Source organism: Pseudophryne corroboree, chromosome 9, assembly GCF_028390025.1.
Source record: "Pseudophryne corroboree isolate aPseCor3 chromosome 9, aPseCor3.hap2, whole genome shotgun sequence".
Taxonomy (NCBI): Eukaryota; Metazoa; Chordata; class Amphibia; order Anura; family Myobatrachidae; genus Pseudophryne; species Pseudophryne corroboree.
This window is the reverse complement of record NC_086452.1, coordinates 311,811,661-311,825,630: the sequence shown is the minus strand read 5'-3', so window position 1 is coordinate 311,825,630 and position 13,970 is coordinate 311,811,661. Positions and strand designations below refer to the sequence as shown.

Genomic DNA, 13,970 nt, shown 5'->3' with positions numbered 1-13,970 from the left:
ATCCACCATCACAGGTTCCTGTGTACTTTCTGGAGGCAATTGCTGGTAAAGGTCTTCCCGGAGGAATTTATAATTGATTTTGATGAACTTCATCTTCTTCACACTTAGTGGAAGTAACCTCCTACGCCGATCGCTGACAAGGTTACCAGCTGCACTAAACACTCTTTCGGAGTACACACTGGAGGGGGGGCAACTTAGGTAAAATAAAGCCAGTTTGTGCAAGGGCATCCAAATTGCCTCTTTTTCCTGCCAGTATACATACGGACTGTCTGACATGCCTACTTGGATGCTGTCACTCATATAATCCTACACCATTCTTTCAATGGTGACATAATCATATGCAGTGACAGTAGACATGTCGGTAATCATTGGTAGGTCCTTCAGTCCAGACCAAATGTCAGCTTTCGCTCCTGACTGCCCTGCATCGCCGCCAGCGGATGGGCTAGGAAATCTTATCCTTTTCCTTGCAGCCCCAGTTGCGGGAGAAATTGAAGGACGTGCTGTTGACGGGTCACGTTCCACTTGAGTTGTCCGATATCACAAATCCCCAGGAGAGTCCAATTGGGGTAAGCCATTCTGTGATGATGTTCCTCAGTTTCCGTAAGAGGTTGTCAGCTGCGTGTCTCTTAAGGAAAGCGGTGATACATAGCGTAGCCTGCCTAGGAACGAGTTGGCGTTTGCGAGATGCTGCTACTGGCACCGCTGCTGTTGTTGCTGCGGGAGGCCATACATCTACCCAGTGGGCTGTTGCAGTCATATAGTCCTTAGTCTGCCCTGTTCCTCTTGTCCACATGTCCGTGGTTAAGTGGACACTGGATGCAACCGCATTTTGTAGGACACTGGTGACTTTTTCTGACGTCTCTGTACATTCTCGGTATCGCCTGCCTAGAGAAGTGGAACCTAGATGGGATTTGATACCGGGTACACAGTACCTCAAACAATTCTCTAAGTCCCACTGAACTAATGGTAGATACCGGACGCACGTCTAACACCAACATAGCTGTCAAGGCCTCAGTTATCCGCTTTGCAAAAGGATGACTGCTGTCATACTGTATTTCATCTTCCTCACAAAGGACTGTTGGACAGTCAATTGCTTACTGGAAGTAGTACAAGCGGTCTTCTGACTTTCCCTCTGGGATGACGATCGACTCCCAGCAGCAACAACAGCAGCGGCAGCAACAGCAGGCACACCACTCAAGGATCATACGGATGAATCCCGGTTAGGAGAGGACTCCTTAGTCTTGACAGTGAGATGGCCTGCAGGACTACTGACGTAGCAAAATTCTGATTCTGGAATAATAAATTCATCATAACAACATCTCCAGACGTTACTCAATACAGAATATTGCCGTTACCTACATTTATGTATTTATTTATTAATTTATATTTTGCTGTATCTATATGGCTCTTGCCCTCACTTCATATATATATATATATATATATATATACCAATGCGGAAAAACACTGCGGCACTTGGAGTCTTTAAATTAGAATATGTGTATTCAAATTAACACTCCAAACCAACGTTTCGGGGCTGGCATGCCCCTTTGTCTGTTCACCTTGACAAAGGGGCGTGCCAGCCCCGAAACAGGCTATCACCACTAGTCCACATTATGTAGGCCCACCAGTGGATTTTCTTTTGTTGTTGATTGAACTAATTTTGCACAAAAATTATTTTTTGTTTAACAATTCATTTTTTTTGCAGTTAAATGGTACTGCTATGGGGTCTAACATGGCCCTATCATACGCCAATTTATTTATGTATGAGTTTGAACGTAATTATATTATGCAGGATCCTGTTTTTTCAAAATATATTAATTTCTATGTTCGATTTATAGATGATTTGTTTTTCTTGTGGACTGGTGGTGAAAAGCTTCTCAATGAATTTGTTAACAAACTTAATGCTGGTCCTGGATCAATCAAGTTTACCCATAAGTATAGTGATATACAGATTGATTACCTAGATGTATTGGTGGGTATTGATAATGGTAAATTTACCACCAATATCTTCAAGAAACCAACGGATAAAAACACACTTTTGTTGGCATCCAGCTTCCATCCGCAGCCTTTGAAGAAGGGATTGCCATTTTCCCAGTTATTGAGAGTGGCACGTATTACATCAGACATCACAAGGTTACCTGAGGCTCTGGCAAAGATGGGACAGACCTTCATTGATTGGGGCTATGGTAAACAAGAAGTACAACATGCTGTTACAAGGTGCTTAGAACAGAAGCATGAGGACCTATTGTTACCTCGTAAGAAGGACAAGGAAGTGGACCGTTTGGTATTCTGTAGCACGTATGCCATCACTTCTGGGTTGGTAAAGAAGTCAATACTGAAGCATTGGCACATTTTGCGCACAGATCCGGCGCTGAGCGGAGTATGTGAGAGGACTCCATTGTTTAGTTACAAGAGGAGCAAGAACCTCAAAGAACGTATAGCATACTCCGACATTAGCCCAAGAGTGGTAAACAATGTGGGCTGGCTCAATCTGCAAGTGGGATCATATAAATGTGGCTCCTGTGCCAATTGCTGTCACATGATGACAGGGAACAAATTTGTTCATCCGACCAGGGGTGAGATATATACTTTGAGACACAGAATGACGTGCGAGACGAAATTTGTCACATATGCTATCGTATGTCCTTGTAAAAAACTGTATGTCGGTAAGACTATTCGCATGCTTAAGGAGCGAACCTCCATGCATCGATCATCGATTAAGAAGGCTATAGTAAAAATAGAATCAAGCACTCCCCCAGTAGCAAAGCATTTTGCCCAGTGTGGACACACTGTGAAAGACTTCAAATGTATACCTCTGGACCATATCCCACCATTGAGGAGAGGTGGTGACAGAGGCAGGATGCTGTTAAGGCAAGAAAGCAGATGGATTTACCAACTAAAATCACTTGCTCCAGAAGGTCTAAATGAAGAATTTCTGTTGACACCCTATTTATAGGTTAGATGTATGGCGGGTACTTTGATTGATTCGGGTCCGGCATTATATAATGACCAGTTAATACAATTGACTATATAGTGTATAGGAATATGCTGTGGTTCTTATATGGTTGTTTAGCAGCTATTAACTCTATTAACTCTATGATGAGTCGTAGGGTTTTTAAAGATATTCGGTTTCTTTAGTACAATAGGATATGTCATGAATTGGTAATATGGCTGCACACTGCCAACTAGAACCGTTGTGGGATCTGTGATTATACCAGATACCCGTACATTGGTGTGTACCCATAGTCCAATTCTGATAATATATACATACTCCGATTTGCTTTTGTCACTAATGGTTGGTGATGGGGCTAATTGTTAGAATAACAGAATCTAGGCCTTTGTAGAATGTTGGTGACTGGCAGGAGAAGTGAGTGTGTGGATTTTATACGGTTGTCACTTATTGTTATGTGATGTTGTCGAACCTTTCCGCAATACCAACAGGGGGGAGCGTGTCCCTGTTGCTTCGCAACGGGGGAAAGTTCACCTCCAGCGTCACTGTTTACTGTGCTCTTTCCAGCTTAACTCTTTTAATTTTTCTAGCGGGAGTATGAGGGCTTCCATAGTCATGTGAAGCTGAACCACTAGCCATGAACATAGGCCAGGGCCTCAGCTGTTCCTTGCCACTCCGTATCGTAAATGGCATATTGGCAAGTTTACGTTTCTCCTCAGATGATTTTAAATTTCTTTTTTTTTGTTCTTTTTACTGAACTTTGTCTTTTTGGAATTTACATACCCTCTGCTATCACATTGGGCATCGGCCTTGGCAGACGACGTTGATGGCATTGCATCGTCTATGTCATGGCTAGTGGCAGCAGCTTCAGCACTAGGAGGAAGTGGTTCTTGATCTTTCCCTATTTTATCCTCAAAATTTTTGTTCTCCATTATTTTTTGGGAGTTATATAAGACAATATGTGGCACAGAAATGACTGGAATGACTGATGGCCAGGACACTACCACTGGTCTGATGCAGCACAACACAATACTGTAAGGGACTTATGGTTATTGTTATTATTTTTATATGGCAGCAGTGGACATAAAGCAGCAGCGTATATCGTCACTGGAATGACTGAAGAACAGGACACTACCACTGGTCTGATACAGCACAACACAACAACACTGCAAGGGTCTTGTTGTTGTTGTTGTTGTTGTTGTTGTTGTTGTTATTATTATTATATGGCAGCAGTGGACATATAGCAGCAGCGTATATCGTCACTGGAATGACTGATGAACAGGGCACTACCACTGGTCTGATGCAGCACAACACAACAACACTGTAAGGGACTTGTGGTTGTTATTCTTATTACATGGCAGCAGTGGACATATAGCAGCAGCATATATCGTCACTGGAATGACTGATGAACAGGGCACTACCACTGGTCTGATGCAGCACAACACAACAACACTGTAAGGGACTTGTGGTTGTTGTTGTTGTTATTATTATACGGCAGCAGTGGACATATAGCAGCAGCATATATCGTCACTGGAATGACTGATGAACAGGACCCTACCACTGGTCTGATGCAGCACAACACAACAACACTTTATACAGCTACACTGGATATATGGCAGCAGAGAACACCAACACTGTGACTGGCTGGACTGATGCAGCACAATACACTGACTACACTGGAGTGGACTGAGCAGCACAACACAGCACAAGACTCACCACCCCACTTTCTCGCCCCCACACAGACACTGAACACTGAGGACACGTCCTCTCAATACATTCTCCAAGACTGGAGTGAAAATGGCCGCAACGTGCGGCTCCATATATTGATTCCAAATCCCGCGTTTGGGTTTCCGAGTCATACGTGAAGTTTGAGCCTGACTCGGATCCGGGCTTGAGACGTGAAGTTCGGTAGGGTTCGGTTCTCTGAGAACCGAACCCGCTCATCTCTAGTTTTTTCACATGAATGTACATTGACCCGGGTTTTCTGTATGTTTGAAAGGAAACGACCCTGCTGCCAACCAGGATCAGGCTTAGACCCAGCAATTTGCTTGCTTGCTAGACCACTTGCAAATTACCTGCTCTCATGTGAGCAAGGCCAAATGTGTCTGTGTCTCAGTGGCTGGGGGGAGCCAGACCACCGCCCGCCGCTCTTCTGTTGTTGTACAGATCACAACATAATGGGGCAGCATGGACAGTGTAATGGTTAGTATTACTGCCGCACAGCACTAAGGTCATCGGTTTGAGTCCCACTATTGCCCTGTGTGGAGTTTGTATATTTCCCCTGTGCTTCCATGGGCAATATATATGGTGAGCTCCACTGGGGCAGGGACTTATATGAATGGCCAAATATTCTCTGTAAAGTGCTGCAGAATATGTGTGCGCTAGATAAATAAGGGTTGGTGTCGTTATAGAATGCCGGCAGCTGGGACGAGCGTAAAAGAACCCCTTGTGGGCTCGCTGCGCTCGCCACACTGTGGACACGGAATTTAGCTCCCTCCAGGGGTGTCGTGGACACCCCAAGTGGGAGAATAGGTGTCGGTATCCCAGCGCCAGTATGCTGAGCGGTGGGATCCCGACAGCCGGGATATTGAATGCATCCCATAAATAACTGGTAATAAATAATAAAATTCTGGCTGAAGGTAAGTTTGTCTAACTGAAACAAAAATAAAAGCTGTTGTCGCTCTCCATAGGTTTCCAGTCTCCTTTCCCAAAAAGTAAGAGAGACATACTCATCAGCTTGACAAGCATTTTACGTGCAATTTACAGATGCAATTGATAATTAATATGCTGTCTGACTGTAGGGCCAGAAGATCCACAATGGGCCTTATGAATAGAGACCCTCCCCCTCTCTCCATTCACTCCAAGGAATCTTAAACCATCTCTAGTGATTCCAATAACAGAATCTAGGGATCGTGGACATGGTGTGATGTCCACATTGACCACGTCGATATTCATCATGGCACATTTATGAAATGACGACATGAATGGTGACTTACCTGGTATGCAGGGTCTGGCAGCTCCAACAATGTTTTCCAGATCTGGCAGTCAGCCAGTACGAGTCAGTACTGTTGTACAGTGGCAAGTATCAAAAGCCATGTACGGCCAGAGCGCCCAGATTCCCTATTTCATTGTAGCAGATGGCTATATGCGGTAATACACATTATTTATTTGGATGTGACTGAGTAGTCGCACATTTACTTTTCCTTAAACATAAGTTTTTAATTCACATGACAAGTGGGACTAGACAGATGTGTCTCCATACATCTAGCCTCCATACGCCTTGCAGCATTAGATGTATGGCACAAGTGAGCTGACCAGTCCCGTACAACTCTGCTAACAACAGGCATCCTTTTTTGTTGAAAATGCGATTTAGTTGCATCATGATGACAACCAGGAGACTGTGCTGATTAATTTGATATGACACTTGTATATCTGTGTGTCATATCACATAGGGCCTCATTCAGACCCGTTCGCACGCTGCAGTTTTTTGCAGCCGTGAGATTGGGTCTGTATTGCGCATGCGCATGGGTCGAAATGCGCAGGCGTGTCGCTGGCTGGCGCACAGCAATGAAACAAACAAAGGAAGCGATCGCACCAGAAGATTGACAGGCAGAAGGCGTTCGTGGGTGGCAACTCACCGTTTTCTAGGAGTGTCCGGAGAAACGCAGGCTTGTCAGGCCATTTTCAGGGAGGGTTCCTGATGTCATCAACATCCCGGATCATCGCAGCGGGTGAGTAAGTAATGAGCTGTGTTTGCGCAGATCTCTGCACAAGCGTTTGCAGCCCTGCCATCAAATCCCCCCTCCCCTGTGGGCGGCGATTACCTGGTCGCAGCAGTGCAAAAAATAGCCTACGTGCGACCAGGTCTGAATTAGGCCCTGAGTCTGTATATGAAGCACAATGGAACTTGGCATAAAAAAAGCTGTGACTGCTGCATCACACTGTTTCGTATACAGATTCAGAGGCTCATTCGCACACAAATATACAAGTGTCATATATTAAATGAATCAGCACGGTCTCCACAGTCTCATGTTCCGACTAAGACAAATTTGTGGTAAAAAAGACTCCAGATGTTGGCAGAGTCTCACAGGATCTGGCACACCGCGAGGGGCTGTGTGGCGCGACTGCAGCAATGATGTATTAGGAACATCTATACCACATTACCAGCAACTATGGATTGACACATTGGGACTGTGTTTTACACACCACATGGTCATTAAAATAAGGAACAACAACTTCACAATGTTTTTATGAACTTTCATTTATATTTTCATAAGCTCTTCTTTGCGGATGCCACTTAATGCACATGCTTCTTACTACTGCATTATATTGTCTCCATTTTTTATGAATTGTTATACATTTATTACTATACAAGCATTTGTTTATTTACATTTAATATGTAACAAAGTGGCTATTGTAATATAGGATAAAACATGGTGCAACTAGCACTGCTTCTCACTAGTTTGTTCCCTCTTTAACTCTGGTGGAAGCAGCCACCTCTAGCAGCTGCTTTGTTTCAACCTATTTCTCTGTGCATAGGTTCCATAAATTCTTATTTGTTAATACTTTAATGCCTGCATCATATCCTCATATTCAGTTTTATTGCTGATCCAGGATATAAATAGCTAAATATTTTTTTTTTTATATTTAAGGATTTTGGAGCCATATACAGGTAGAATCTGAGAGCTTTCATAGTTTTTCATGTATATATCGGCAAAAATGGTAGCTAGGTTCGACCCCATTGCCATCCCCATTAGCTGCATATAATACTCATTTAAATATTTGAAATAGTTAAATTCCAATACCATCTTAATAAGTCAAATAAATAAGTCAACAGGAGGTCACTCTATGGTCCATTTACCAAGGCTGGCCTCACTGGATAAACCCACCAAAAAGTCTCTGTGGCTGCTTAATATTATTGTTCACAGCTGCTGCTGTGTGTGTGTCTGGTACTCGAGAAAAGGTAGAAGAATAATGGTAGGCTAAAGAAAATACCATTTCACTTCATAAATAACACAATAGTGGGTTGTTGGTTTAAAAAAAAACAAATTCAAACTGATATGCTGCAAAATACATCATTATTTGGGTAATTAATAATAATAATAATAATAATAATAATAATAATAATAATAATATCACTCCATGTTTAAAACTGAGACCAGCAATGATTCATTCTTCTCAGCAATTTAACCATATCAGTCTCAGCCTTGTGTCCTTTATATCTCTTCAATTATCCTCATCCCTGAGACCAGATTTAAGTGTTTGCTACTTAAAACAGTGGTGACATGAATGAGTTATTACCTATTATAGTGGTTATAGGGAAGAATCAGGATATTAATTTCAGCAATTGGCTACTTTACACTTCCACTCAGCATTCCTATGCTGTGTAATCAGTCAATGCGTTTCTGAAGTGGTTAATTATGTGTTTCGTAAAAAAAATGTTGTGGCAATATTTGTAGACATCAATGAGTTTCTTACCAAAGTGGCATGAAACAAGTTTTCATTTACAGCTTGCTAGCCAGGGGCCATGAATCAGAACTAGAGAAGCTTCCCACCGTAGACAACCCTCTTCAAAGCAGGGGGTGAAGCTGGTGTATTATTCTCAGTGCTATTTTACTGCATTTTACCCTTTGATACATCCCGCCCTAAATGAGATACATGACTCATTCAATGTTTTAGGTGCCCTTCAAATATTGGCACTCTAGGGAGGGGGTGAGTTGCAGTTGCTGCAGGGTTTAAATGCCGGCAACAGCACCGCATCTTGCACCCTTCGCCCACCCAGCCAAATCCTGAATTAGCAAAAAACTATTTGCAACCTTATGGGGGTGCGAGCAATTTGTGTAAGATTGGCACAAATTGTGTCTATTGCCACGCTGATTTGACCGTGCAAAAGTCATCCGCCCATAATTGAAATCCCCATAGGTGTCCTTCTCAATTTTAAATCATAACTATTTGAGTGCAATTGATATAGTATTAACCACTCTTTGCGTGCCAGTACCATAAAAACGACTGTAAATCATCACTTGCTCTGCTATCAGTCTAACTTCTGGCTCTGCAACAAAAACATTTCAGAATCCGCACCTTTAGGAAGTTCTCGGATATAGTGCTGATGCGATGGGATGCTATCTCCTATTCTCAGTTTAGTAAAGTGAAATGTTCTTTACAGGGTGAGTTTTAATAACTTGTGGAAATATATTATTACATTGAAGATGGCAATATGATTAGTCAGTGGTGAAAATGCTATATTGTCTAAGGTGAATGACAATGGTAAGCAAAAATGTGGCTTTATCCTGGAATGCAATGAGGGGAAATGAATCAGCAATAAACACAGGCTTTCTGTTCTTGCTATATGCCAAATATGACAGAAGTAAGTGTAAGTATAATAAATATACATATGTACACATAAACAAAGAAAGGTAACATATTTGTCATTTGAAATGCAAATTAATTGTTTCCATTTCGAAAGTTTATAGACTAGCAGAATATTGGGAGAAAGAATAAAAGCTTAAAAAAATTGACATAGCCAAATGTGTTACAGTAGACCATGCAAGGTGACCTTGTGAGATAGGCACTTTTATCTAACACCTATAACAGTGATCAAAGAGTTTATTTTATTGCCTGCTGTATGCATGGAATCGTACATGGAATCATCTGCACAATGCAAGTCTTGCTCTGTGGGCTCTCACTAATACCCCTTTCAGATATCCTCCAAAATCCCAGAATTTTGCACATGAACACGCATTGACCCGGAATATTTGGTATGTCTGAAAGGCACCAACCCGGGAACATGTTCCCGAGATGCCAACCCTGCAATTGACCTGGGTTCTTACATGTCTTTCTTCCCGGGTTGGCGACCCGGGTTAAGCCTGAATGATGCAACCCGGAAATTTGCTATCTGGCCGCTTGTAAACAGTTTTAATTAGCCAGGAAGGGCCACCCAATGCCTGCTGATGACAGCAGCAGCAGCCGGAGAGGGAAAGACGCTACACATGAAGGGAACACAGAGCTGTGCAGAGAAGTGTGCCATAGGATGCCAGTGACCGGATGCCACACATGAGAGGAACACAGAGCTATGCAGAGAAGTGTGCCAGTGAAGAGACTGCCATTCTGTTTATCATGTCTCATTGGAAGGAGAAGTGTGACCTCATTATTGTGGGCCTGCAAACTGTCGCCTTAAAATGATGACACTGCCTTCAAAACAACCTGGGAATTTCCCATGTCTGTGGAGTAGTGTGAAAGGGGGTCTCGAACAAAAACCCAGGTTTTTGCTGAAGAGAAAATCCCGGTTCTGAGCAGGGAAATTCCCAGGTTGTATGTTTGAAAGGGGTACAACTGACCAATAGTGGGACGCAGACAAGAGATAACACTTTTATGAATAGACATTATTTTCTAGGATTATTTCAACGTTATTGATTCCCTTCCTCATATTTAAAATGATTATTACAGTAGTTTTACATGTCCAAACATAGATGTGTTATTGTGACAAGCATGCTACCTATAGGCAGGATCCAGCCAATGACTACAAGGACTTTAGAATTATTATCATGTACCTGTTATAATTATGTAATATATATATTTATGTTACAGGACTTCTAGGGATGGTGGCGCATATGATGTACACTCAGGTTTTCCAAGCCACAGTCAGTCTTGGACCAGAGGACTGGAGGCCACATTCCTGGGATTATGGATGGGCATTTTAGTAAGTTTCTATATTACCCATGTTGAGCGATATACAGGCTGACCTTTGAAGCTCATGTTTTATTGAAGATTATGATTTACATGTAAAAGAAACAAATGCTTTCTGTATTTTAGCACTGCTTGGGCCTCTTTCACTTTCTGCATGGCTTCTGCTGTGACAACTCTCAACACGTACACCAAAACTGTACTGGAGTTCCGAAGAAACCAGAAAGCATTTGAGCAGAGTCTGAAAGAGCAGACATGCTTCCTGAATCACAAAGAGTTGAGCTTCTATGGAGACAAGCCTATCCACTCTGTGTCGCAAAGTGTGGACTTCTACTCGGAACTTCATAAGAAAGTCCTGCTCAGAGACCATTCAATGGACCTTCAAGATGTGGAAGAGTCCTTAGAAGATGAACACTGCTAGATAATGGGAGATGAACACAGCACTGTTCTGGCAATAGGCTGCTCGCACAATAGGCTTGTAGAAACAGTGGATGCAATTTAATTATCTATCAATATACAGTATGTGAAACATGCAATGGCTAGCAGGGCTGGCCTTTCCATTACTAGAACTGTCTGTAGAAACTAAATATTGCTCTCAGAGACACTGCCCTTGCCCAGTTAAGTTTCTTTATTTATTTTTCTTGATCTCCATCTTAGTTTTAGTAAGTACAGATGGAACCATGCTCATCTTTGCTGCGGTGCAACATGTTGCAAGACTGCTTTCTGTTTGGCGCGCCAGGCTCTGACTATTTGCAGTCGGCTATCGCTATTCCTAATTCAATTAAAGGAGCTAAAAGAGTGATTACCGTCTTCCAACAATCAAATCCTGGCGCGCCATGCAGAAATCCATCTTGCAACATGCTGCACTGCAGCTAAGATGTAGCATCTAATGTGGACACACATTTGTTCCTGCAACTACAGGTCCTTCCTGTTAAGTTCATATTGACAATAAAAAGCCAACGCAATCATTGAATGGGTATTTAAGATAAACAGCATGCACACCAAGGAGAGTACTAAAACCTGGACCATAGCAAAGACTGTTCAGTGATTTGCAATGTTTATAGCTGTATGAATACAAAGGTTAAGTGAGGTCAGCTCAGTACTTTATAAAATGCCACTGTTGGCTGTAAAAATACAAGTGTGTGAAAGATCTTTTCACTTCCTCACTAATTAAGTTTTTTACTAGATGAGAGATTTCAGTTTCTCACCTGGGTTTTAAAAATAAACTTGTTTATGAGTTTTGCGAACCACTGTTGTAGAAACCAGACTGTCAACACCAACTGGAGATGGCCTGCTAAAGACAGGAGACTATGAGGGGTATGCAATTAGTTCCCATAATTTCGGAGTTAATGAATTCACCCCACGTGAGTATTCAATTATGGCTGTTTTTGGCCATTTTGAAGTCATTTTTGCCAATGCGTTTTCACCTTTTTTATTAAGTGTTTTCCGCTACCTCCACCTTTTTCGCCTAGGCGAAAATCTGATACTGCTATTGCATAGGGCGAATCTCCATTCACACTAGAAATAGCGAAAAAGCTCAGTTTTTTTCACCTAGGTGAGCTAATTGCATACCCCCCTATGTGTTTGGTCTGGTGACAGCCAGGAGGAGAATCCTCTAAAAAGTTTTCACTTTTTTTGTCAAGGATTAGATTCTTTTGTGTATAAACATTGTCCAGATACAGTATGTCATTCATAAGCTAGATGCGTATTGTTGTTTATATATCTACACGAGCTACAAGAGCTCTGGACGAGGGCACTGACTGAAATGTGTTTAAGATAAAATATACTTAAATAGCTGTTGACACAAACACCAAGAAGTATGTATCACAAAGAGCATAATTATTCCCGTGCTTCTGTACAGTGGAGTGGAAAAGTGGACAGAATGACAAGCAGCAAAGACTTAGGGGTATATTTATCAACAAATATTTGGGGGATAGCCACAAAAGCTTCAGCTTTCATGGGGCTAACTGCAAATATATGCTACCCTGTTTTCCACTACAGAAGCAGCCCCCATAGGTTTTCTATGGGGGTGCATTAACTGCCAAATTTTCCAAGCTCTGGAATGCAAAGCATACCTGAGCTGGGCCCCACTAGCTACCGCCATATTCACGTGGTGTGAGTTATTGTAAACCTTCCAACTGTCCCGATTTTCGCTGGACAGTCCCATTTTTGGAGAACTGTCCCACCTGCAGGTGGCAGTGTCCTACGGTGGGGGTAGTTGAGAGGTCCCCTGTTAATCACTGCTCTGCTTAGCATGCGCACAGCGTCTGTTCATGGGAGAGAGGGAGAGGGGGCATGGCCAACAGCTCCCAGAGTGCTGGGCATGCCCGCACAGTGACAAAAAAAACGGGAGGCGTGGCTGCAATCGTGGACAAGGTCAACTCCTTTTTTGGTCACAGTGCCAACTTAACCATCCAGAATGTAGGGAGGTATGCTATTGGCTACACTCTACAGAGTTTTATGGGAAAGGGATCTGCAGGATTCCTCAACGGCAATGGTTACTTGCAAATGTGTGGTCAGCAGACTGTCAATGCGCAGTAGTGCAAAGGGTTCCCGAAGGAGATAATTAATAAATATGCCCCTTAATATTATAGGAGAGAAGCTTAAGGGGATGGAGTTCAGTTGCATTAGCACTCCGTTAAGGCATACACCTAGGAGCCTTGCTCAGTCACTGTGTTTCTAATAAAGGATCTCACCATTGTACAGCATATTTATTAAATGTGGGAAATGTTCCCTTATTATGTAGCTTCAAAAACGGTTGACCGGTATATTAGAGATATTTTTTGGGGAATTTGACCCAAATTGTGATCTATAAATATGTATTTGTATTTATTTATTAATAAAATGCTGTAGGTATACAACTGCACTGGCAGATGTGCTGTGTATTTATACCCATATGTGTATACTGGGATTTATCATGACAACAACTCGTCTGAAAATGGCTCTTTAATTTAGAATAAGACCTTTCCTTCAATGGGTTTATTTACCTGAATACATTTTTGGATGTAGCCATAACTAAATAATGCCAGATTCTTTAATAGTTCATTCCCCACCCTTGGTTCTGCACATGTTGGAGACATGCTAACCTTGACTGCATAATCCCCAATAAACAAATCATGGCCTTATCTGTAATCCAGGGATTAGGCGTTCCCTTCAAAATTGTAGGGAAATTAGTTATGAAAAGGGATTCAAAGCACTGAATGAAAGATAGAAAGAAGCATTAGGATTATGGGAATCGTCTAAGATCCTCCTCTAATCTTTTTGGTGATATGACCTAGTAATTGACCACCAATAATTTCTTACTGATTGAACTGAACAAGAGGTCATTTAATTCTCA

At 42.2% G+C, this 13,970-nt stretch overlaps 1 protein-coding gene across 1 annotated transcript in view; it reads left to right on the top strand.

The window, feature by feature from the left end:
• Positions 1–11,241, top strand: part of GSG1 (germ cell associated 1) — a 108,461-nt gene extending 97,220 nt beyond the window's left edge. Inside the window, exons 4-5 of the mRNA XM_063940429.1 lie at positions 10,538–10,649; positions 10,763–11,241. Coding sequence (XP_063796499.1) covers positions 10,538–10,649; positions 10,763–11,054 — 404 coding nt within the window. The 3' untranslated portion in view covers positions 11,055–11,241. The remainder of the gene's footprint in view (positions 1–10,537; positions 10,650–10,762) is intronic.
• The last annotated feature ends 2,729 nt before the right edge of the window (positions 11,242–13,970 follow it).